The sequence below is a fragment of the Chiloscyllium plagiosum genome, chromosome 4 (assembly GCF_004010195.1).
Source record: "Chiloscyllium plagiosum isolate BGI_BamShark_2017 chromosome 4, ASM401019v2, whole genome shotgun sequence".
NCBI lineage: Eukaryota > Metazoa > Chordata > Chondrichthyes > Orectolobiformes > Hemiscylliidae > Chiloscyllium > Chiloscyllium plagiosum.
In genome coordinates this window covers 73,086,587-73,110,080 of record NC_057713.1, presented here as the reverse complement: position 1 = coordinate 73,110,080, position 23,494 = coordinate 73,086,587, and the positions used below count along the sequence as shown (strand labels likewise).

Here is a 23,494-nt window from a genome sequence, read left to right as displayed (position 1 = left end):
CAGCATCCAAGGAACAGGAGAATCGACGTTTTGGGCATAAGCCCTTCTTCAGGAATGAGGAAAGTTTGTCCAGCAGGCTAAGATAAAAGGTAGCACCGCCTTCCTAACCTGCAATCATCTTCCTGACCTCTCCGCCCCCCCCCCCCTCCCGCCTATCACCCTCACCTTGACCTCCCTCCACCTATCGCATTTCCAAAGCCCCTCCCCCAAGTCCCTCCTCCCTACCTTTTATCTTAGCCTGCTGGACACACTTTCCTCATTCCTGAAGAAGGGCTTATGCCCGAAACGTCGATTCTCCTGTTCCTTGGATGCTGCCTGACCTGCTGCGCTTTTCCAGTATCTCCAGATGAGTCTGAAATACTAAATAATTGTGTAATAAGTTGCTAGAATCTGTTGTTTCCAAGGAAAATCCCAACACATCTGAATTGCACAGTGCATCTGTCTCATAAGATGATGTGTTAATAATGTTCCACTTAACTATAAGTGGTTTCGATCTGCAGTGCAAGCTTCTGGGTTGATGGTAACTATGTCTGCCTCCCTCTTCCCCCAATAGCAGAGACATTTGGTCACATGACTCCCATGGTATTAAACCCAATTGCTTTTTCGTTGTACAATTTTGAATCAGCAGACAATTAAGGAGATCATTGTTGATGCATAATGTGTCAACTGTCCAAATTAACACCCGAAGTCTGGGCTACAGAGGAAAAAACTTCTGGCCTGTAAAAAAAAAGCCACCACCAACCTACATTTGTGCACTCTGACAACAGAAGAAAAACTTATTTTTCATGAAAACAATATAGCAGAGTTCACATTCCAGCAGAATTCACATTTCAGAAAAAACTTTCAAAGGGATTTTTGAAGAGAAGAATTTTCATGCAACATCTCAGCTGTTGGCTGTGTGCTCCAGCTTTGGACTTTTGGACTCCATTAAAAGCAAGGACACTCAAACTGGTTGTTTTATGTTAAAGTCACTGCTAGTAATCCCTTTATGTAAACATGCGTGTCAGAAGAATACTATCCCCAAATCCCAAGTGTTTATGAATAAAATTTACAACCATAGAGTTGAAAGTCAGAGCCTGTAGACAGACGGAGTGGGGAAATGTACTGAAATATATTGAAATATATTGAAAAAGAGTGAAGGTTTTAAATCACTGCCTGTGAATGGATTGGTGGTGAGATAAGGATGAGAGATTTGTTATAAAACTCATGTCCTGCCATTAACACTGCCTACTGAACTGAAAGTCTGTATCATAATAGACTCACCCTTCTGCTGGGCAATTACGGATTTCATTGGTATACTAGCATCATGCCAAATGCCAAACTGAAACTGTAACTGTACTCCAATCATTAAAGGCATTTGCTCGATGAATACAACTCCAATTCCAACAATATTCTGGGCAAAGTATATTGCTGTCCATCTGCAACAATCACCATCAATGTCCAGTGACAACATCTGGAAGATCTACAGTAACTCAGTCAGGCTCCTTCGACAATATCGACCAAACTATGGATATCAGACCATGGAAACACAACTACTATACACACAAGCTATACCCGATCCTGACTTAGAAGTGTTTCCTCATTGCTTCACTGTCACTGGGCCAAAATCCTGGAATTAAGAATGTCATAGATGTCCCTATGTTCCAAGGCTGCAGCGGTTTAGTAAGACAACTAATCATCCACTTCTCCAGGTCAGTTAAAGATGGACAGTAATTGCTGGCCCAGCCAGTGATGCACGTATCCCATTAACAGATTTAAGAAATTGAATGGCTAAATTTATTTTCAGAATAATTCAAAGATTAAAAATAAATTGTTCATATAAAATTGAACTTAAAAAACCCAAAGACAACGCAGGGTAGAATGATGACACACTGGTTAACACTGCTGTCTCATCGAGGCAGGGATTCAGGTTTGAATCCAGTCTTGGGTGACTGTGTAGAGTTTGCACATTCTCACCATGACGAAGTGGGCTTTCTCTGGGTGCTCCGGTTTCCTCCCACAATCCAATGATATGCAGGTTTGGTGTATTGGCCATGCTAACTTGCCCTGTAGTGTCCATGGATGTGCAAGCTTGGCAGATTTGCCATGGTAAAAATGCATGGGGTTACAGGGATAGAGTGGGGTGATGCTCGTCAGAGAGTAGGTGCAGACTCAATGGGCTGAGTTGCTCCTATCTGCACTGTAGAGTTTCTATGATTGTACGATGACAAACCTTATAATTGCCTAGGATAAAAAGCAATTATGCTGGAAAATCTCAGCAGTTCTGGCTGCAAGTGTTGATAGTGGTACCATTTTATTGGAACTGATTTAATAATTGCCTAAATTATTCAACATAATTGGCAATTAGATGGGAACCTATTCTCCAACTCCAAAGTATTGCTTTCAAATATATATTCACATTTACAAATATATCCCTTGCCTTGCATTGGTCTATTTTGGAACCTTTTCCAATCCTGCATTGTTTTCCTACTTCATCTCTTGTGAGTTTGAGTCTTCCTGTATTCATGTTAATCCATCATCAGAACTTTAAGCATTAATGGCCTTACACTCTGGAAATCTGACTTAATTTCCTTTCCTCTGGCTTTATGTACTGCTATAAAATATCCTGAGAAGCTCTCTTCGGTTTTCTCCAACTAACTATCCACTATCAAAATACACACTGTCCCCTTTGTAAAATAGCATTGTGCAAATTGATTTGATTGCAACAGAAATCTGAGAAACTTTGATAAACTGACTGTTCAGGAGGGAATAGTGAAATACTAATTCATTCTATTTAAGTATAAATATTTAAGACTTACACAATTTCTTGTTTCATGACTTATTGTCTTCATCCTGAAAATTATACCTTGAATATTCCTCTCAACGTTCATATATCTGGTACATCAGTGGGAATGTTTTAAGTGTTAAGAGTAATTGCTCCTTTTTCTAAAGTATGATACGGTTTTAAACTGGCTGACAGTTTTCAAATCTCTAGGAAAAGAATGAAATTAAGTTTGGCACCAAATATAACTGCCCCTAAAAATTGAAAAATCAGGTTTGCCATTAAAATCAAATAGACTCACTTAACCTGTATGACATTTCCAAAGAAATTTGAGAGTTCGATTTGATGTGAACCATTCCGCAGTTTGAGCTACATCTAGTTTTCTCTGCAGCAGTATGACTTACTGGTATATCTTAAACAGAGATATATGGCTGAAATCTATCCTTTTACATGTACTGTCTGAGGCTTTAACATGAAGGATAAAAATGGATTAACTTATTTGAGGTTATTCAGCAGAGCCATGCACCATGCTGCAAAGGAGAGCAAGAAAGACTTTTTTCTAACCATTTCTAATGCATGAAGGTTACTGGCAAAGCCAGTATTTATTGCCCATTCCTAATTACCCTTCAGAAGGTTATGCAACTGATGACACCTCAATGTAATCAAAATTCTGTTATTTGTTTTTCATTTCTATAAATTAAGCTGGCAACTTGTGAAAGGCGGCATGTTAGGATGAGCATAGCAATGAATTTCTGAGCAGACTATTCCGAGCTTTAAAGGTGTCCATCCTTTGCATATTTTCAAAAATGCAACATGGTGTCATTAATCAAGGTGAAACACATCACCTTCTGATGAAAATTGGAGGGAACATAATGTACAGTTGCTTTAGTTTTCTTGCCACCATCAAACAAAATCCTATTATGTCAAATATTTCCACAGCAATATGAAGCCATTCAGTGTCAAGCACACGGTGAATGAGATTGATGTCAATCCTTATCTTGGCTAGAAAATGCAAATACCAAAAATCTTGGTACTTCTGCTTTCTTATGATTGTCACGGTATTGAACTGGGGTGTACAAAGTTAAAAATCACATAGCACCACGTTATAGTCCAGTAGGTTTAATTGGAAGCACTAGCTTTTGGAGCACTGCTCTTTCAGGTGGTTGTGGAATACATGATTTTAAGAAACAGAATTTGTTGCAAAAAGTTTACAGTGTGATGTAACTGAAATTATACATTGAAAAATACCTTGATTGTTTGTTAAGTCTCTCAACTTCACTTCTTTCACATGTAAATTGCAAAAACATTTTTTTAAAAGTTAGATTCCCATGTGAACTTCAGCAATTGGAGTCAGCCCAGATAATGTATTGGGCATTAACACCTCTGTGTGCTGCTCTCTGTGCCATAATGTTTCGACTAATTCTAATCTAAAAAAATGAAATAACAGAATCTTACATGGATTCATGCAGTTTTTGGGCAAAGTACAATGGAACTCTGCAAGTACAAATTCACCCAACAAACATATATGTGCATGTGGGTGTGTTTGGGGTGAGGGGTGTGGTGGTGGGGTTACATGTGTGTATGTGCGTGTAAAGGGGTCTAAGTCTGTGAGAGAGAGAGAATGTGTGTGTGTGTGTGGGTGGTCATCTGTAGTATGACATGAACCCTGTCAGCTTCTCCCTATCAGCTTCTCCCTATCAGCTTCAGTGAGGTGCTGAGGTGCCCATCTTTGATGGAGATGCATGTATCCAAGAATGAGACAGACAGTGGAGAGTAGTCCATGGTGAGTTTGATGGTGGGATGAACTTGTTGATATCACTGTGTAGTTTTATCAGTGACTCTTTGCAATGGGTCCAGAGGAGGAAAACATCGTCAATGTACCTGGTGTATAGTGTTAGTTGGAGGTCCTGTGTAGAGAAAAAGTCTTGTTCAAACTTGTGCATATAAATGTTGGCATATTGGGGTGCAAATTTGGTGCTCGTGGCTGTTCTATGTGTCTGGATGAAGAACTGGTTGTCAAAGAGAAGACGTTATGATTGAGGATAAAGCAGATGAGTTGTAGGATGGTGCTCGGAGATTGGCAATTGTTGGTGTTGAGTACTGAGGCTGTTGCAGCAATGCCGTCATTGTAGAGGATGCTAGTGTAGAGTGCTGAAATGTCCATTGTGGTGAGGAATGTTCTTGGTTTGATTGGTCCATGGATGTCCTACACACTCACACATACACCCTCTCTCAGACTTAGACCCCTTTACACTTACACACACATATACACTTTCCACTTTCTCTCACAGACACTCGCAACCCCCCCACCCCACACATGTATATACACACACACACACACACACAAGTTTGTGGGGTGAATTTGTACTTGCAGAGTTCCATTCTACTTTGCTCAAAAACAGCATGAATCCATGTAAGATTCTGATAATTTTTTTTAGATTAGAATCAGTCTAAATGTTATGGCACAGACAATAACACACAGAGGTGCTAATACCCAATACATTATCTGGATCGACACCAATTGTTAAAGTTCGCTTGAGAATGTAACTTTCAAAAAAAGGTTTTGCGATTTACACATGAAAGAAATGAAACTAACATGGTCATTCTAACAGATGAGAGACTTAACAAACAATCAAGGTATTTGTCAACGTATAATTTCAGTTATATCACACTGTAAACTTTTGCTGTAAATTCTGTGTCTTACAATCATACTCCACAACCACCTGATGAAGGAGCAGTTCTCCGAAAGCCAGTGCTTCCAATTAAATCTGTTGGATTATAACCTGGTGTTGTGTGATTTTTAACTTTCCAGTGGTTGATTTGGCTATTGTCATCTCTTCCTGTTAACTCATTATTATAACCATTCAATAGTTAAACCAAATAAAATAATTTTACAGCAGCAGAAACCTGTACTGCTCTGAAAGCTCTGCCATATTTCTGAATTGGGCACTGATACGTTTTACACTCCATGGTCTATTCTGGATGTTACAAGCATTAAGGAAAGTATCTAATCATTTTCTTTAGTCAGCCTGTTCAGATGTGTTGCAACACACCTCTGGAACAGGTGGGACTTGAACCCATGCCTTCTGGCTCAGAGGTAGGGACATTACCATTGGAACCCTGAAGTTTTTAATATTCCATTTGTGCAACAGTTATCTGCACCTGTACTGATGTATGCAGATACTATTCAGGGTTGCTGATGATCTTTGCCAAAACTACATTGCGTCGTCATTAAGTATTTTTGATTTCTTGTTTTCCAAGCTAAATGTGGGTTAAAGTTCCATTGTAGAAGGGCATATCTTTTAAAATACCTGCAGATGTTCAAGCAACCTTGAATGACATTGTTAAGAATGTATTGGCAATGAAATGGGAACAGGAGTAGGCCATTCACCCCTTCAGTCGACCATTCAATTAAATCGTAGCCAATAACTCTATCTCCCTATCTTTACTTCAGATTCCTTAATACTTATTCTAACAAAAAACTATCAATCTCAATTTTGAATTTTCCCTGGCAAAGGGAACTCCAGATTTCCAGTACTGTTTGTGTGCAGAAGAACTTCTCAACATCAATGCAGGATTCCTTTCTTCTAGATTGGAAAACTATTCCATTGGTACCTTGTCAAAATGCATGATATAGTTGAGCAGCTTAAGAAATTTGCAAATATGAGGTGGTATATTGCTGTATAATCTTAAAATTGGAGCTAAGCTGCTCGGGATGAGGCCAGGAAACACTTCTTCACTCAAAGGGTCGTGGACATCTGGAAGTTTATACTCTGAAAAATTGTTGAGGTCAGGCCAGTTTTAAAGAAAGATCAACTGAGTATCATTGTGAATGGTAGGACCTTAAGGAATGTAGTGGAACAGAGGGACTTTGGAGTTCAGGTGCATGGTTCTCTGAAGGTGGAGTCACAGGTAGACAGGGCTTTTGGCACACTGGCCTTCATCAGTCAGAGCATTGAGGACAGAACTTAGGAAGTTATGTTGCAGTTGTACAGGATGTTGATGAGGCTGCACTTGAAGTATTGTGTTCAGTTTTGGTCACCTTGTTATATGAAGGATGTTATTAAACTGGAAAGAGTGCAGAAGAAACGTATAGGCATGTTACTAGGACTCACTGGTCTGAGTTATAGGTTGAGGTTGTACAAGCTGGAACTTTTTTCTATTGGATGTAGGTTCGGTCGCTGAGCTGGAAAGTTCATTCCAGACATTTTGTCACCCTACTAGGTAACAACTTCAGTGGGCCTCCGGGCGAAGCACTGTTGATAATTCCTGCTTTCTACTTATATGTTTGGGTTTCTTTGGGTTGGTGATGTCATTTCCAGTGGTGATATCATTTCCCATGGTGATGTCATTTCCTGTTCTTTTTCTCAGGGGGTAGTGGATGGGGTCTAACTTGATGTGTTTGTTGATAGAGTTCCGGTTGGAATGCCATGCTTCTAGGAATTCTTGTACGTGTCTCTGTGTGGCTTGTCCTAGAATAGATGTGTTGTCCCAGTCGAAGTGGTGTCCTTCCGCATCTGTGTGTAAAGATACTAATGAGAGAGGGTCATGTCGTTTTGTGGCAAGTAGATATTCATGTATCCTGGTGGCTAGTTTTCTAACTGTTTTTCCAATGTAGTGTTTGTTACAGTCCTTGTACGGTATTTTGTAAATAACATTAGTTTTGCTTGTTGTCTGTATGGGGTTTGTGAAGTTCATTAACTGCTGTTTTAGTGTGTTGGTGGGTTTGTGGGCTACCATGATGCCAAGAGGTCTGCGTAGTCTGGCTGTCATTTCCGAGATGTCTTTGATGTAGGGGAGAGTGGCTAGGGTTTCTGGACATGTTTTGTCTGCTTGTTTGGGTTTGTTGCTGAGAAATCTGCAGATTGTGTTCATTGGGTATCCATTCTTTTTGAATACACTGTAAAGGTGATTTTTCTCAACTCTGAGTAGTTCCTCTGTGCTGTGGTGGCTCGTTGGAATAATGTTCTGATGCCGCTTCGTTTGTGGCTGTTGGGGGTAATTGCTTCTTAAGTTCAATATTTGGTCCATATGTATTGTTTTCCTGGAGACGCTGGTTTGAAGTTCCCCATTAGCTGTTCGCTCTACTGTGACATTTAGGAATGGCAGTTTGTTGTTGTTTTCCTCCTTTTTAGTGAATTTTATGCCAGTAAGGGTATTATTGATGGTCTTGAAAGTTGCCTCGAATTTGTTTCATTTAGTGATGACAAAGGTGTCATCCACGTGGTGTACCCTAAGTTTGGGTTGGATTGTTAGCAGAGCTGTTTGTTTGAGTCTCTGCATTACTGCCTCAGCTAAGAACCCTGATATTGATAATCTCGTGGGTGTTCCGTTGGTTTGTCTGTAGGTTTTGTTGTTGAAGGTGAAGTGTGTGGTAAGGCATAGGTCCAGCAGCTTGATGATACTGTCCTTGTTAATGAAGTTAGTAGTGTTTGGTGTCTGTGTCTTTGGGTCTTCTAATAGTGTCGTCAGTGTTTTCTTGGCCAGGTTAATGCTGATTGATGTAAATAGGGATGTTACATCAAAGGAGATCATTATTTCACCCTCTTCTATCTTAGTGTCTTTGATGGTCTTCAGGAATGCTTGGGTGGAGTGGATGGAGTGGCATGAGTCTCCTAAGTGTTTTAGTACTTGGTGTAGCTCCTTGGCTAATCAGTAAGTTAGTGTTCCAGGTAGCGAGACTATGGATCTGAGGGGGGCTGCTGGTTTGTGAATTTTGGGTAATCCGTAGAAGTGTGGTGTGTTGGATCCGTCTGGTTTCATTTTTTGGGAGTCGGTCTTATTTCTTTCTCTGAAGTTTTTTTGAGTAGGGCTATGATTCGGTTCTCTAGTTGTGGGGTCAAGTCTATCATCATTTGTTGATAAGTGTTGGTATCTGTAAGTAATGCGTTCGCATTTTCAATGTAGTCTTTCTTTAGAGCATAGGAGACTGAGGGGGGACCTTTATCGAGGTGTATAAGATCATGAGAAGCATGGATAGAGTGAATGTACTCAGTCTTTTACCCAAGGTTGGCGAATTGACTAGAGGGCACCAGTTTAAGGCTACAGGGGAAGGAATAAAAGAGAACCTGAGGGGCAACTTTTTTGCACAGAGGGTGATACACATATGGAATGATGCTGCCAGTGGAAGTGGTTGAAGCGGGTACATCAACATTTAAAAGGCATTTTGACAAATACATGAGTAGGAAAGGATTAGAATGGGGGTTAGCGTGGATGGACATTTTGTTTGGCACGGACCAGTTTGGGCCAAAGGGCCTGTCTTCATGCTCTAGGGCTCTATGACTCTGAGTTTGGCAGGTTTTTCTTAGGCTTAGGTATGAAACAACGTTGGGTAGATGCAATTAAGAGACAAATCAATCATTTTCTAATTGAACATTCAACTAATGAGGCTGACTGGCCTTTTCTAGTCATGTTGTTACAATATTGCAACAGAAATGACCTGTTTTTGAGTCATTGGTGTTACCTGAAATGTTTTATTTTGCTGAGCATCCATAAAATAAAATTAGAGGAAATAAAAATCAATGTTGATTACTCTCAATAACGTACTGTTGCAAAATGTAATACCCATTTGAGATTCAGAAGCTTCAAATATTGAAGTGCTTTAGGATTTTCATTGCAATTAGTTTTCTCACAACTTCCAGTCCAAAATAAATCCTTTATGTGAATTAATTTCTTTGCTGTGTGGTGGTTCCTCCCAGTTCAAGATGAGCAAATTCTTTACTTCCTGTGTTAACCCACTAGTTCTGTTAACATAAACAAGCTGAAATGTGTTTTCATAGTTCTCCAGTTGAATATCAGCTGACCATTTTAGTACCTGATTATACTTTTTACATGAAATTTAGTTAAAATTAAACAATATATGAAAATGTATTTCCAAAAGTTGTCTTTATCTGCATCTTTGTGCTTTCCAAAAAACTAAATGAAGAAATCACTTTGACTTCCAAAACTTTGGAATTAGATTGGGAAGTATTCCAACATTTCAGGTTGTGATTAATTGCAGAATTAAGGATAAAAGCTTGTTGCAGTATGAGGGTCTCTTCAGCTACCCAGAGAGCAGACAGGAGATTCACATTGTCTCTTCCAGGGAGACCTGCTGAGCTATGAGTCAGTCAGACAATGTCTGGGGCATAGGTCCCACACAACCATAGCTGCTGGCCAGTCAGCAATTAGAACATAGAACATAGAAGAATACAGCGCAGTACAGGCCCTTTGGCCCTCGATGTTGCGCCGATCCAAGCCCACCTAACCCACTATCCTCCATATGCCTATCCAATGCCCGCTTAAATGCCCATAAAGAGGGAGAGTCCACCACTGCTACTGGCAGGACATTCCATGAACTCACGACTCGCTGAGTAAAGAACCTACCCCTAACATCTGTCCTATACCTACCACCCCTTAATTTAAAGCTATGCCCCCTCGTAATAGCTGACTCCATACGTGGAAACAATTGCACTTGACAGAATCCTAGGATCTACACAAAGTGATGTAAGATGGGATAAAAGTATATAAATATATGCAGGCCAATAATTGATATGATTTGGAGATGCCAGTGTTGGACTGGGGTGTACAAAGTTAAAAATCACACAACACCAGGTTATAGTCCAACAGGTTTAATTGGAAGCACTAGCTTTCGGAGTGCTGCTCCTTCATCAGGTGGTTGTGAAGTATCAGATTGTAAGGAACAGAATTTATAGCAACAGTTTCCAGGGTGATGTAACTGAATAAAAGCAAATTACTGCAGATGCTGGAATCTGAAACCAAAAGAGAAAATGCTGGAAAATCTCAGCAGGTCTGGCAGCATCTATAAGGAGAGAAAAGAGCTGACGTTTTGAGTCTAACTAAATATCAGCTCTTTTCTCTCCTTACAGATGCTGCCAGACCTGCTAAGATTTTCCAGCATTTTCTCTTTTGGTGATGTAACTGAAATTGGATATTGAAAAAGACCTAGATTGTTTGTTAATTCTCTCATCTATCAGTCTCTCATCTAAAAGACCTGGATTGTTTGTTAAGTCTTGCACTTGCAGAATTACATTTTACTTTGCTCAAAAACTGCAAGATCCATGTAAGATTCTGTAAATCCATTTTTTAAGATTAGAATCAGTCTGACCACTGTGGCTGACAGGACACCAATTGTTAAAGTTCACTTGAGAACGTAACTTTTAAAAAAGTTTTGCAATTTACATATGAAAGAACTAAAACCAATACAGTCATTCAAAAAGATGAGAGATTTAACAAACAATCCAAGTCTTTTTCAATATCTAATTTCAGTTACATCACACTGTAAGCTTTTGCTATTACTTCTGTGCCTTACAATCTTATACTCCACAACCACCTGATGAAGGAGCAGTTCTCTGAAAGCTAGTGCTTCCAGTTAAAACTGTTGGACTATAACCTGGTGTTGTGTGATTTTTAACTTAATAATTTATATAGTTTTCACAGAACACTATGCAGCTGCAAAATTCATTCCAAAGGAAACTAAACCTTCTCCATCACAGACAAAAAGCTGCTGCATAGCAACGAGCACATCCTTGGACTGACAGGCATGATGGGCAGATTTAAAGCATGGAGGGATTGCAGCCGCAGGAGAGAACACCATTGGTAATAGGATCCAATGTGGAATCAGGAGGGGAAATTGGGTGATCAGTAGTTCAGTGAAAATAGGCTAATGCAAGTGGCACGTGAGTCTCATGGATGAGCTATGCTTTAAGAGGACTTTAGGTTAGGAAGGAGAGAAGCAATAGAATGATGCAAATTCAGGGCCAGAGTAATGAGAATCTGAACAGCATTACCTCAACTCTGAGATTTATAGCTCCTATACAAAATAGAATTTGGACGAGTTTGGAGTTGGAAGCAGGAGAAGAGTAAGTGTGATAATGGATTAAGGACACCCGATGGATGTGTACTAATTTAATGAGAGACACAGAGAGAGAATTCTATCCCTAGCAGTGCAAGTAAGAAACCTGCTGCTGCCACCATGAAGCCATAGACAAACAAGACTCAGGAAGTCTGTAGGCAGAGCATTCTACCTGGATCCAATTACATAAAAGTAGAAAGCAGGCTACACCATCAGTGCTTCATCCAGCAGTTCACCGAAGATGTTACCTAGTATGGTGATGAAACATCTGAAAATGAACCTTCAGCAAACCTACATCCAGTGCTTTAATATAAGGAAAGAGGAATATCCTCCCAGCTCTCTCATTCTGGGTCATAAAGCCTATTGTATCACAGTACTGCTCATAGCTATTTACCTCATGAACACACCCATCCTTTCTCACTACTTATTCAAATTCCCATGTGTCCATTCATCATTACCACTTGCCCTCATCATTGTGCAATTTCATGCCCCTCCTGGAAATCACCTTCAAAAAGTGCAAAAGATCAATTGGATGAACAAATGCGGATGAAGAAGCATTAGCGTATTGTGGCTCAGTAATGGAGACCTCCCAATTGGTCATGCAGTTGTACATCATTGACCCACGTTTCATGCAGTAAACCAAAAGCATGAATGAATATGGGGCAAATGTATGATGTGCAATTAGAATAAAACAAAGATCAGCTATAATCTCACAAAGTGGCAGAACAGGTTTGAGGAGCTTAATGACCTACTTCTGATCCTGTGCAGCACTGTATTATGTTAGTTTTCAGGGATGCAGTGTTTATTCATGAAGTCCTGCCCCTTCAATAAAGCACAGAGAGTGCAGCTCCAACTATAATTACAAATTCACATGTTTTATGATATTTAAAATGGAGTTGTTTTTATTGAACCTATCAAATGTATAAATTACTTGCAGAGGGGTGTCAATCTAACTGATATTTTGGGTTCAGTTAAACTTTGCCTTTTGTACTATGTGAGCAGCATTTGCAAACAATATGAAACATTGGAATTTTAAATTAGTTCATGTATATAAAGAATATTCTTGGAAATGCATCTAATTTCAAGTGAGAGAGAAAAACATGATTGGACATGTTGGATATGAAGGTAAGATCTATTTACCCATATGGTCTATATTGTTTGTCTGACATGTGAGAGGAAGAGGTACAAGTCAATCTCCATTACCACTGTTAGTTGTATTATTATTATGATATCAAAATGTGATGGAAACAATCTGAAGGAAATTAACAATTTCAAGACAATTGGAAGAAAAGCCTTATGTGTGTGTATGTGGAGGCGATTGTATCACATTAAATATTGGATACAGGTTGTAGTAAAGATGTTATTTTGTTTTTGGCCTCAGCTATTACCCTGAAAAGAAGTGTTTAATCTGTTTGTATTTTCTTTACAACAAGTTGGCCATGCTAAATTGCCCGTAGTGTTAGGTGAAAGGGTAAATGTAAGGGAATGGGTCTGGGTAGGTTGCGCTTCAGTGGGTCGGTGTGGACTTGTTGGGCCGAAGGGCCTGTTTCCACACTAAGTAATTTAATCTAGATCTAATCTAAAGTCTGTTTTTAATTTCGAGTTAAGGTTGCTTGCAGAAAACCTATTTTCAGGAATGTTTAACTTATATTTTTCAGAGATAATATACTTTTTATTGATTTACATAGACTTTTTAATAAATTAATTTGGATCTATTTGATATTTTCCACTGTCGTTCAATTTGCTTAATTATTTCCAGCTTGGACCTGAAATGTTGGGCAGTTTTTAAATGACAGCTCACAAATTAGAAATTTCAGACTTTTAGTTTCTGACAGTCAAACTTGGGCTTGAATTGTGCTTAATGCGCAAGTAGAATCAATGAGAAGGACTGCCCCCAACATGAGTACAAGAGCTGGGAATTTGATTTTCACAAGAAACAAATTCTTCTCCACACAGTAGTGAATTGATCTACAGTCCCAGAAATTACAAGACACAGTGCAAGTGAAATAAGAGAATGTTTCTTTGCAAACTGAAATTGAGATATCAATCTAATAGGTTTGAACTCCAAAACCTTGAAAAACATACATTTAACACTAACTAGTCACCTAGATTGGAAGAATAGGGAATTGCTTTTAAGTAAAGTCATTTCTAATGCAGGTTCCTTCCACATATTACCTTGGGAGCCTTAATCTGCTGTTTCCTTCGTTACACCCTCTTGTTCTTTGTATCATCTTGAGACAGTCTCAAATTTTATTTGTCTGTATTTTTCAGGCTTTCATAATTTCCCTCTTAATGCCATCTCTGTGCTGTGTTTTTTTTTGCACATTTCCAGGTTTTCCATTGTACTAATGTTTCATGTAAGTTTCTCTTTTATACCTATCTTACCCATCATGCATCTGTTCGTTAATGAGCTACAGATTGGCTGGAGCACTCTGTCTCATTATAGTAACTTGTGTACCATGAACCACCTGAATGCCTTTCAGTGCTCTGACATTAGTTTATGTTGAAGTGTTCACAGTTGGTACTGTTTCTCGGGTTGGCAAAATTTGCCTTACCCAAATTTAGAACATTTATTTCTGATTTACCTTTTCCACAACAATATCAAATGTACTTTATTTATTAGACTGGTAGTTAACTATCAATCATCATTAATTGATAGACTGTCCATGAAAACCTCTCTACTAATCAGAATCCATTACCAATCAATCAGCAGGCTCCTCTCATGCAGTATAAATGTTGGTTATCCTCTTTGAATTAATATTCCTGAAATTTGTCCTGATGAGTGCACTAAAATCTTTTACTGTAATAATTGAATTATGGTCACTTCACTAAAGTACTTTCCTTTTGAAACTTTTTCCACTGTTGTTTTATTTAATATTAAGACAATTGAAATCCCCCATTATTATTTCCTTATTGCTTTTGCATTTTTCAGAAATTTATATACAAATGTGCCCTTCAATCTCCCTTTGACAGCTTGGAATTCAATATGCTTCTGCAGTGTCAGTGCTTTTGCTTTGCACTTTAGTTCAACCCAAATAGCTGCATTTCATGACCTTCTATCATAACACCTTTCTGCAAGTCTGTCATTGTTTCTTTAATCAATGTTGTAACTGTACTTTTTTTGCCCCCTCGCTATCTTGTCTGAATACCCTGTAACCCAGAATGTCAGGCTGGCATTCATGCCCTTCTCGCAGCTATATTTCAGTGAGAGTTAAAATATTAGTTTTCAACATACTCCTTGCATTTAGATATATATTGTTAAGCATAAACTGACTCTTTTTGATTATTTTTAACTTTGTTTTTGTTTTTGGCCACCATTTCCTGCTCTGCTTTTCTTTCTTCTGAATGTGTGCTCATCTTCCCATCCTCATGCCTAGCTAATGTTAATTCTGCCCAATTGCCACAAACAAATAAATTGCTTTCATCCCCTCGCACACCTGCCCTCCCCTTCTCCCTGGAAAATACTTGGAGATGAATTTACTAATCATCTGTTTTGAAGTATATAAAATTAATCAGACAATTTTACCATTTGAAACTTTTTCTGCTTTGATATTTTTATTGAGCTGCAACCTGTCAGACCAGAAACCCACCTCTTTCCCAGTGTGGTCCCAATGTTCCAAGCATCTAAAGATCTCCCTCCTGTACACACTCTCTACCTGTGTTATTGATACTCTTATGGACCATTTCACCTGCCTCCACCAGAATGTTTCGAAGTTACCCAGCAATAACCTTGATTCTGATACCATAGGGGGAAGATGATATCCTGCAATCATGTTTGCTATCATAGAAATACCTGTCTACTCCTCGATCTCCTGTAACAGGTATTCTCTTGAACTTTGTTCACCCTGCCTTGAAAGCTGAGCCATCCATGATGATGTGTTCTTGGATCTGATGCACTCCCCAGAGGAACACTCCCATGTCAATATTCAGAATCGAATACCAAATGGAGAGCAACATGCTGTCAGGTATCTCCTGAAGTACAAGCCTTGCCGCTTTTTTGTCTGACCATGAGGCCATAACATAGAATAGTATAGCACATTACAGGCCCTTCGGCCCTCGATGTTGTGCCAACCTTTTATCCAACTCTAAGATCAAACTAATCTACATATCCTTCATTTTACTATCATCCATGTGCCTATCCAAGAGTCGCTTAAATGTCCTGAATGTATCTGATTATACTATCACCGCTGGCAGTGCATTCTATGCACACATCACTCTTGTGTGTGAAGAACGGACGTCTGACATCGCCCCTAAACGTTCCTCCAGTCACTTTAAAATTAAGCCTCCTCATGATAGTCATTTCCGCCCTCGGAAAAAAGTCTCTGGCTATCCACTCTATCTATGCCTTTCATCATCTTGTACACCTCTATCAAGCCACCTCGCAACCTTCTTCGCTTCAGTGAGAAAAGCCCTAGCTCTTTCAACCTTTCTTCATACGACATGCCCTCCAGTGCAGGCAGCAGCCTGATAAATCTCCTCTGCACCCTTTCTGAAGATTCCACATCCTTTTGATAATGAGGTGACCAGAACTGACCACGGTATTCCAAGTATGGTCTAACCAGGATATTATGGAGCTGCAGGATAACCTCACGGCTCTCAAACCCAGTCCCCCTGCTAATGAAAGACAACATACCATATGCCTTCTTAAAAGCCCTGTCAGCTTGGGTGGCAACTTTGAGCGATCTATGGACCTCGATCCAAAGATCCCTCTGTTTCTCTAGACTGCCAAGAATTCTGCCTTTAATCCTTTATTCTGTATTCAAATTCAACCTTTCCAAATGAATTACTTCACACCTTTGTCCAGGTTGAACTCCATCTGCCACTTCTCAGCCCAGTTCTGCATCCTGTCAATGTCCTGTTGCAACCTACAACAGCCCTCCATACTATCCACCACTCCACCAACCTTCAGGTCAACAGCAAACGTACGAACACACCCTTCCACTTCCTCATCCAAGTCATTCATAAAAATCACAAAGAGCAGCGGTCCCAGAGCAGATCCCTGCAGAACACCACTGGTCACCGAGCTCCAGGTTGAATACTGTCCATCTACTACCATCGTCTGTCTTCGATGGACCAGCCAATTCTGTATCCAGACATCCAAATTTCCCTGTATCCCATGCCTCCTTACTTTCTGAATGAGCTTACCATGGGGAACCTTATCAAATGCCTTTCTAAAATCCATATACACCACATCCACTTCTACCTTCATCAATGTGTTTTATCAAATCCTCACAGAATTCTATAAAGCTTGTGACACATGACCTGCCCTCAGAAAGCTATGCTGACTATCTCTAATCAAACTATGGTTTTCCAAGTACAGGTGCACAATCCTTTTTCCAAAATGCTTGGGACCTGCTGGATTTCGGAATTCAGAATTTTCTGAATTTCAGAATAAGTGACAGTTTGATGATGAAATTTTAAAAATCTTACCTAACAGCAGACTCACTGTGAGTAAAACGGGCCCTGAAATAGAATTGATGCCTCCCAGTGCTGAGCCACGCACCCCTCATGTCGCATCTGAGTGACATGCATCGAGTGGGTGTGGAGTTGGGTTAGCTATTTGCACGCCAAATAACCTTGTTAATGAGAAAAAAACTTCACAAAAATACCTTCGGAATTCAGGGCTTTCGGATAAAGGATTGTCTACCTGTAATCGTAAATCCTGTCTCTTCGAATCCTCTCCGATATTCTGCCTACCACCAACTTATAACCGACTCGTCCGTAATTCCCAGGATCATTGCTATTCCCTATTCCTTTCCTTGAACAAAGGAATGACATTTGCCACCCTCCAATCATCTGGCACTCCTCCAATGGACAGTAACGATGCAAAGATTATCGCCAAAGGCACAGCAATCTCCTATCTTCCTTCCCGTAGTAACCTGAGGATATCCCTAAGGCTCAGGGGACTTGACTATCCTTATGTTTTTCAAAATTTTCAGCATATCCTCTTCCTGAACATCAACCTGTTTGAGCATATCAGCCTGTTTCACACTGTGTTCACAAACGTCAACATCCCTCTCGTGTAGTGAATACTGCAGCAAAGTATTCATTAAGGACCTCTCCTACCTCCTCCGACTCCAGACACAAGTTCTCTTCGTTATCTCTGATCGGCCCTACTCTCTCTCTGGCCAATCTCTTGTTCCTCACATAAGTATAGAATGCTTTCCTTAATCCTACCCACTAAAGCTTTTTCATGTCCCCTTCTAGCTCTCATAAGTCTATTCTTCAATTCCTTCCTGGCTACCTTGTAACCCTCTAGAATCCTGTATGATCCTTGCCTCCTCAACCTTAAGTAAGCTTCATTTTTCCACTTGAATAGGTGTTCCATATCCCTTGTCACCCAAGGTTCCTTCACCCTACCATCCCTTCTTTGCCTTAGTGGGACAAACCTATCTAGCACTATCTGCAACTGATCCCTGAACAAGCTCTACATTTCTGTTGTGCATTTCTCTGAGAACACCTGTTCCCAATTTAGGTGCCCCAGTTCCTGCCTAATAGCATTGTAATTCCCCCTCTCCCGATTAAATACTTTCCCATACTGTCTGCTCCTCTTCCTCTCCATGACTATAGTAAAGGTCAGGGAGTTGTGATCACTATCACTGAAATGCTGTACCACGGAGAGATGTGACACCTGGCCTGGTTCATTGTCAAGCATCAAATCCAATATGACCTCCCCTCTAGTCAGCCCATCTACATATTTATTCAGGAATCCTTCTGGGACACACGTGACAAAAATTGCTCCATTCAAGCTATTTGAACTAATATTAAGAAAGTTAAAGTCACCCATGACAACAACCCTTACTTCTGCACCTTTCCAAAATCTGCCTCCCAATCTGCTCCTCTGTGTCTGTGTTGCTATTGGGGTGTCTATAGAAAACTCCCACTAAAATGACTGCTCTTTTCCTGTTTCTGACTTCCACTCATACTGACTCTGTAGACAAATCCTCCTCAATCACCTCCCTTTCTGCAGCTGTGATAATATCCAAGATTAGCAATGCCATTCCCCAACCTCTTTTACCTCCCTCCTTATTCCTATTGAAACATCTAAACCCTGGAGCATTCAAAATCCATTCCTGCCCCTGTGATATCCAAGTCCCCATAGTTCCAAGTACTGATCCATGCTCTAAGTTTATCACTCTTTTTCCTGATACATTTGCATTAAAATAGACATACTTCAATCCATCACACTGACTGCAGCTTTGCCCTATCAACTCTCTATCCCTCCTCACAGTCTCTCTGCACATTGTATCTGGCTGTTCACTGGCTACTCCATCCTCTGATCTGTAGCTCTGGTTCCCACCCCCTTGTCAAACTCATTAAACCCTCCCGAAGAGCTATAGCAAACATCCTGCTCATGATATTGGTGCCGCTCCATTTCAGTTGCAACCTGTCCTTCTTGTACAGGTCCCACCTTCCCCAGAATATATCTCAATGATCCACATATCTGAAGCCCTCTCTCCTAAGGTACACCTGCAGCCATGTGTTCATCTGCACTTGCTCTCTGTTCCTACCTTCACTAGTCCGTAGTGCTGATGCTACTACACTGCCTGTCGGTCTTTTAGCTTCCAACCTAACTCCCACTATTCTCTTTTCAGGTCCTCATCCCTTTTCCCAGCTGTGTCACTAGTACTGATGTGTATTACAACTTCTGGCTGCTTCCCCCTTTAAGAATCCTGTAGATGCCATCCGAGACATCCCTGACCCTGGCACCCGTGAGGCAACATACCGATGCAAGTCTCAATCGCGACCACTGAACCAGCTGTCTGTTCCTCTCACCAGTGAATCTCCGATCACTATTGCTCTCCTATTCTCCCCCCTTCTCTTCTGATCCACAGAGCCAGATACTGGCCGCTGAGGCTTTCCTCTGGTTGGTCACACTCCCCAACAGTAGTGGTATACTTATTATTGTTGAGGGGGACCTGCACTGTCTGCCTATTCCCATTTGCTCTCCTGATGGTCAACTAGATACCTTTATCTTGTAATTTAGGTGTAATGGCCTCCACAGAACTCCCCTGTATCACTTTCTCAGCCTACTGAATGATCCGCAGTTCATCCAGTTCCAACTCCAGTTCCCTAATGTAGTATGTGAGGAGCTGGAGTTGGGTGCACTTCTTGCAGGCAATGTGAGCAGGGACAATTTCTTTTTGAAGGGAAACTGAGCTGAAACTGCAAATTATCTAATTTTACAACTTTTCCATTACTTAAAAATTATTTGAATTGGAAATTCAGCTTTCAAGTTATTTTTGTATTTTGGCTACCTCTTACAATATTTAGAGTCTAGGACTCAATTTCATGTTTTCAAGTGAATCCAATGATATTTGTAGGACAGATGGAAGAACAACAGGGAGACCTTTAGGGCTCAATGTCCTTCTGATGACAAGAAAGGACCAATCTACCCTGAGTTTGGGTACTTCTGAATATGCTGCATTGTTTTATACATTTTACACACCTGTCAGAGGAGATTCTGAAGCAAACTGAATATTAGTGGGCTAAATTCCAGAAGAATTGATCATAGTTAAATTTTGGCTTCTTTTGGCAAACAAGTCTTTGTTAATGTGTAAGAAGAATACAGTCTTTCCAGCTAGTTTGTTTCTATAAACGCCCAAATTGATCTTTTGTTTATTGACCTTTTTCTTTCTTGCTCGCTGTCCTTTTTTTATGAATTTTGTGAAAATGTCCATTAACTTGTTTTTTCTAACATGTTTCTTAACTTTAATAGGGTAATTTTACATAAAGCGGTTTTGCAATTATGCCTCTATTCAGCGTTTCCATCTGTGAATTGCATTATCTTTCGATTACTATTTCCAAAACTGTTAATTCTCAAACTTGGCAAAAGCTTTTCTAGCCACTGTTAACATTAGATACCTCAAAAGTCAGAAGTATATAATGTTTGTAGCCAAGGATACTATTTTATGACCTAATTATGAACATTGGGGAAAGTAAAATTTGAAAACTCAATGAAATGTAAACATTTAAAATGTGAAAATCATTGACTCTGGCTGGAATGATGCAAACTTTGGAAGCAAGTTGCTATCTTGCCAACTTGACTGCTGTTATTTGATGGCCCTTGTAATAAAAACAGTCGAGAAAGTTTGACCTAAATTCAATTAAAAGATTAGAATGCAGTACTATGAGATTTGGTAACTGAACCTGTTATTCTGAAGTTAAATTCTGACAAGCAACAATACTTTTTGATGCACACAAATTTCTAACTCCATGCTATTGAATACAGTTATCTGTAATTTCCGCTTCTGTCCTCAGTGTACCTTCTTCCTTTGCACTTGCTTATGTGTTTGATTCTCACAGGGGACGTGGATTACTACTGGCTGGACCATGCGTCTTGGCATAGCAGTGAGGCATCCCCAATGTCTTTGGTGAGACATGTGGAGCCTTAACTTTCAGTTTTCTTTTCATTTCACTTTCCTTTGTTTTATTTATGCCTTTGCATGTTTCTTTTCTTTTTTTTTATCCCACGCCTGTAGGGAACAGTCAAAGGGGAAAAAGAAAAACTAGTGAGCAGGCAGTATTGTCGGACTCTAACACCTTGTCTGAGAGGCAAAAGAAAATGGTGCGATTTGGCGGCCACTCATTGGAAGAGGACTTGGAATGGTCTGAGCCTCAGATTAAAGACTCTGGGGTAGATACGTGCAGTAGCACAACACTAAACGAGGAACATAGCCATAGCGAGAAGGTACTGAGTCTGTATGGCCTGCATTCTACCTGCTCATTTGGTCTTCGTTTGCTCTCTGTCACTCAATGTAAAAGGGCAGGGTCTTTCTTAAGATAATTGCACTTTTATAAAGGTGCCGATAAAAGAATGAAATCCAAAGTTGCTTGCTTTAATGTTTGCTGTCCAGCAGCAAAACAAATATGTATTCTTTTTCATAGGAATGTCAGTTGTACAGTTGCATGGTAGATTTTTAGAAAACAAATTGTGTTGATGTTCTTCAGTGATACCTATGTTGTTGGAAGTTCCCAAAGCAATTTTTCTGATTCTTCACTTAAAGTGTCCACCTTAAGATAACAATATTTTTAAATCAGGCTAAGAAGAAAAGTTGGATCTGTTTTGCCGCAGAACTGTGTTTTTCTTTTTTCCCTTCCACTGTCATGTATGTGAACTTATTTTGGTGCGGTGACATTTTGGTAGGTGTTGTAGTAGAACTGTATTCACTGTCTGCTTTGGTACTTGCTTTTGCTTAAACTTGGTGGCCGTGATAGCTGGTGTTGGTAATGATCTCTGAAGTGGGATTTGGGGGTGGTATTACTGAGTAGTCTTGCTTTTGTTTGCTTATTTCTTTGCATGGAGCATGAATTGAAGCATTGACCTCCTGTAGTTACACAAATGTTTAGAATGACAAAAAAGTGCCATGTTGGAAATATCCTATTCTGGGTTATTAAAGTGAACCTAAAATTAGAAATGATCCCATTGAGCTGTATAATTGGAAGTCAAAGCATAAATATTTGTGTAATTACAGTGCTTTCTTTCTCATGGGGAAAATGAACCTTAGTTAAAGAAATATTGTTGCACACATAGACATTTACATATTAAAGACCTATCTGTTATTGCTTTGATCTCATAGCATCCAGTGACCTGGCAACCATCCAAAGATGGAGAGCGACTAATTGGTCGAATATTGTTAAATAAACGACTAAAAGATGGCACTGTGCCTAGAGATTCTGGAGCACTGTTGGGTCTGAAGGTAATAATTTATTGATGTGATTACCTATAACTCTTGATGTAGTCTTTGTTGTGACTATGAAATGATATATTTTTTCAAATGTGTTATGCAAAGCCTGGAAGCTAATACGTAATTAAGGAATATGTTAGTGATGTGCGTAAAAATGTATGTTTCTTGCTGTTCAGTGTACTCAAGAATACATTGTGTTGTATTTAACTGATGAATCACATTTGAAATACACAGTTGTCATTTGACTGATGAATAGTTCAGGTCTACTTTCATTTCACCCTTCCGTAACATATAGTTGTCCAATTGAAAATGCGGTGACATGTTTCTGCCTTTTTGAAGGACTTGTCTAATATCTCCTAATTGAGCAAACAAATGGTTTTAAACATTTTGTAATTACTCTGCCATGAACTGTCAATAGAATGCTTAATTTTCAAACATTCTTTGGACATAAAATAGACTGTTCTCTTACTTTAAAATGTCCTTAATAATTTAGACTTGCTTCCTCCAATCCCATGTGGGACAGCATGACCCTACCAATGATTTTGGTTTATTGTAATCTCTTTGGCTGTTGTCCAGATGGTGTCCTGTCCTTGAGGACTGTTTTAAAAAATTCTCAAGGTCAGGTTCGTAGGAGAGTAGTCTGACACAGAACAAACGACCAAGAGGCGAGTCTGCTAGAATATGAGCATTTTATTCCCCGCAGCGTCGCCACAATCAGGTCTCATACTTACAACGAGTCTGGCTTATACTCACTCTACATGTTACCGGAACTGGGAGCCGTCAGTTCTCGTAGAGCGGTTGCCAACAACCCACGCTCGGCGGTTAAACGTAACCCCGGAGCAGACTCACCGAACTGGAGACTTTTCCAGCTGATATACTCTTTTCCAGATATAAACATTCATGTGAACAGCAGAGCAAGGCTAAAAAACACATTCCATTCTGGTTACATACAGATAAGAAGATTCACACGGGGAGGTGTGTAATAAGATTCACACGGGACTAAGCAACACCTCCATTCCGGTTAGATTCACACATGTATTGGGACATAATTTTTAACCGTTTCACCACATTCCACTGCTTGACCCAATACATGTGTTACATTATGATTCACACATGTATTGGGACATAATTTTTAACCGTTTCACCACATTCCACTGCTTGGCCCAATACATGTGTTACATTATGAGCACA

General features: G+C 39.8%; 1 protein-coding gene across 10 annotated transcripts in view; it reads left to right on the top strand.

Annotated features, from left to right (window-relative positions):
• Window positions 1-23,494, top strand: part of rims2a (regulating synaptic membrane exocytosis 2a) — a 973,874-nt gene that overhangs the window by 407,492 nt on the left and 542,888 nt on the right. For 6 of the 10 annotated variants that reach the window (XM_043688425.1, XM_043688424.1, XM_043688435.1 and 3 more), the window contains 2 exons: window positions 21,098-21,306; window positions 22,196-22,315. In XM_043688425.1, coding sequence (XP_043544360.1) covers window positions 21,098-21,306; window positions 22,196-22,315 — 329 coding nt within the window. Of the gene's footprint in view, window positions 1-13,963; window positions 13,973-20,921; window positions 20,990-21,097; window positions 21,307-22,195; window positions 22,316-23,494 lie in introns of those variants that run through there. The other 4 variants (XM_043688426.1, XM_043688428.1, XM_043688436.1 and 1 more) reach the window with 2 other exon arrangements.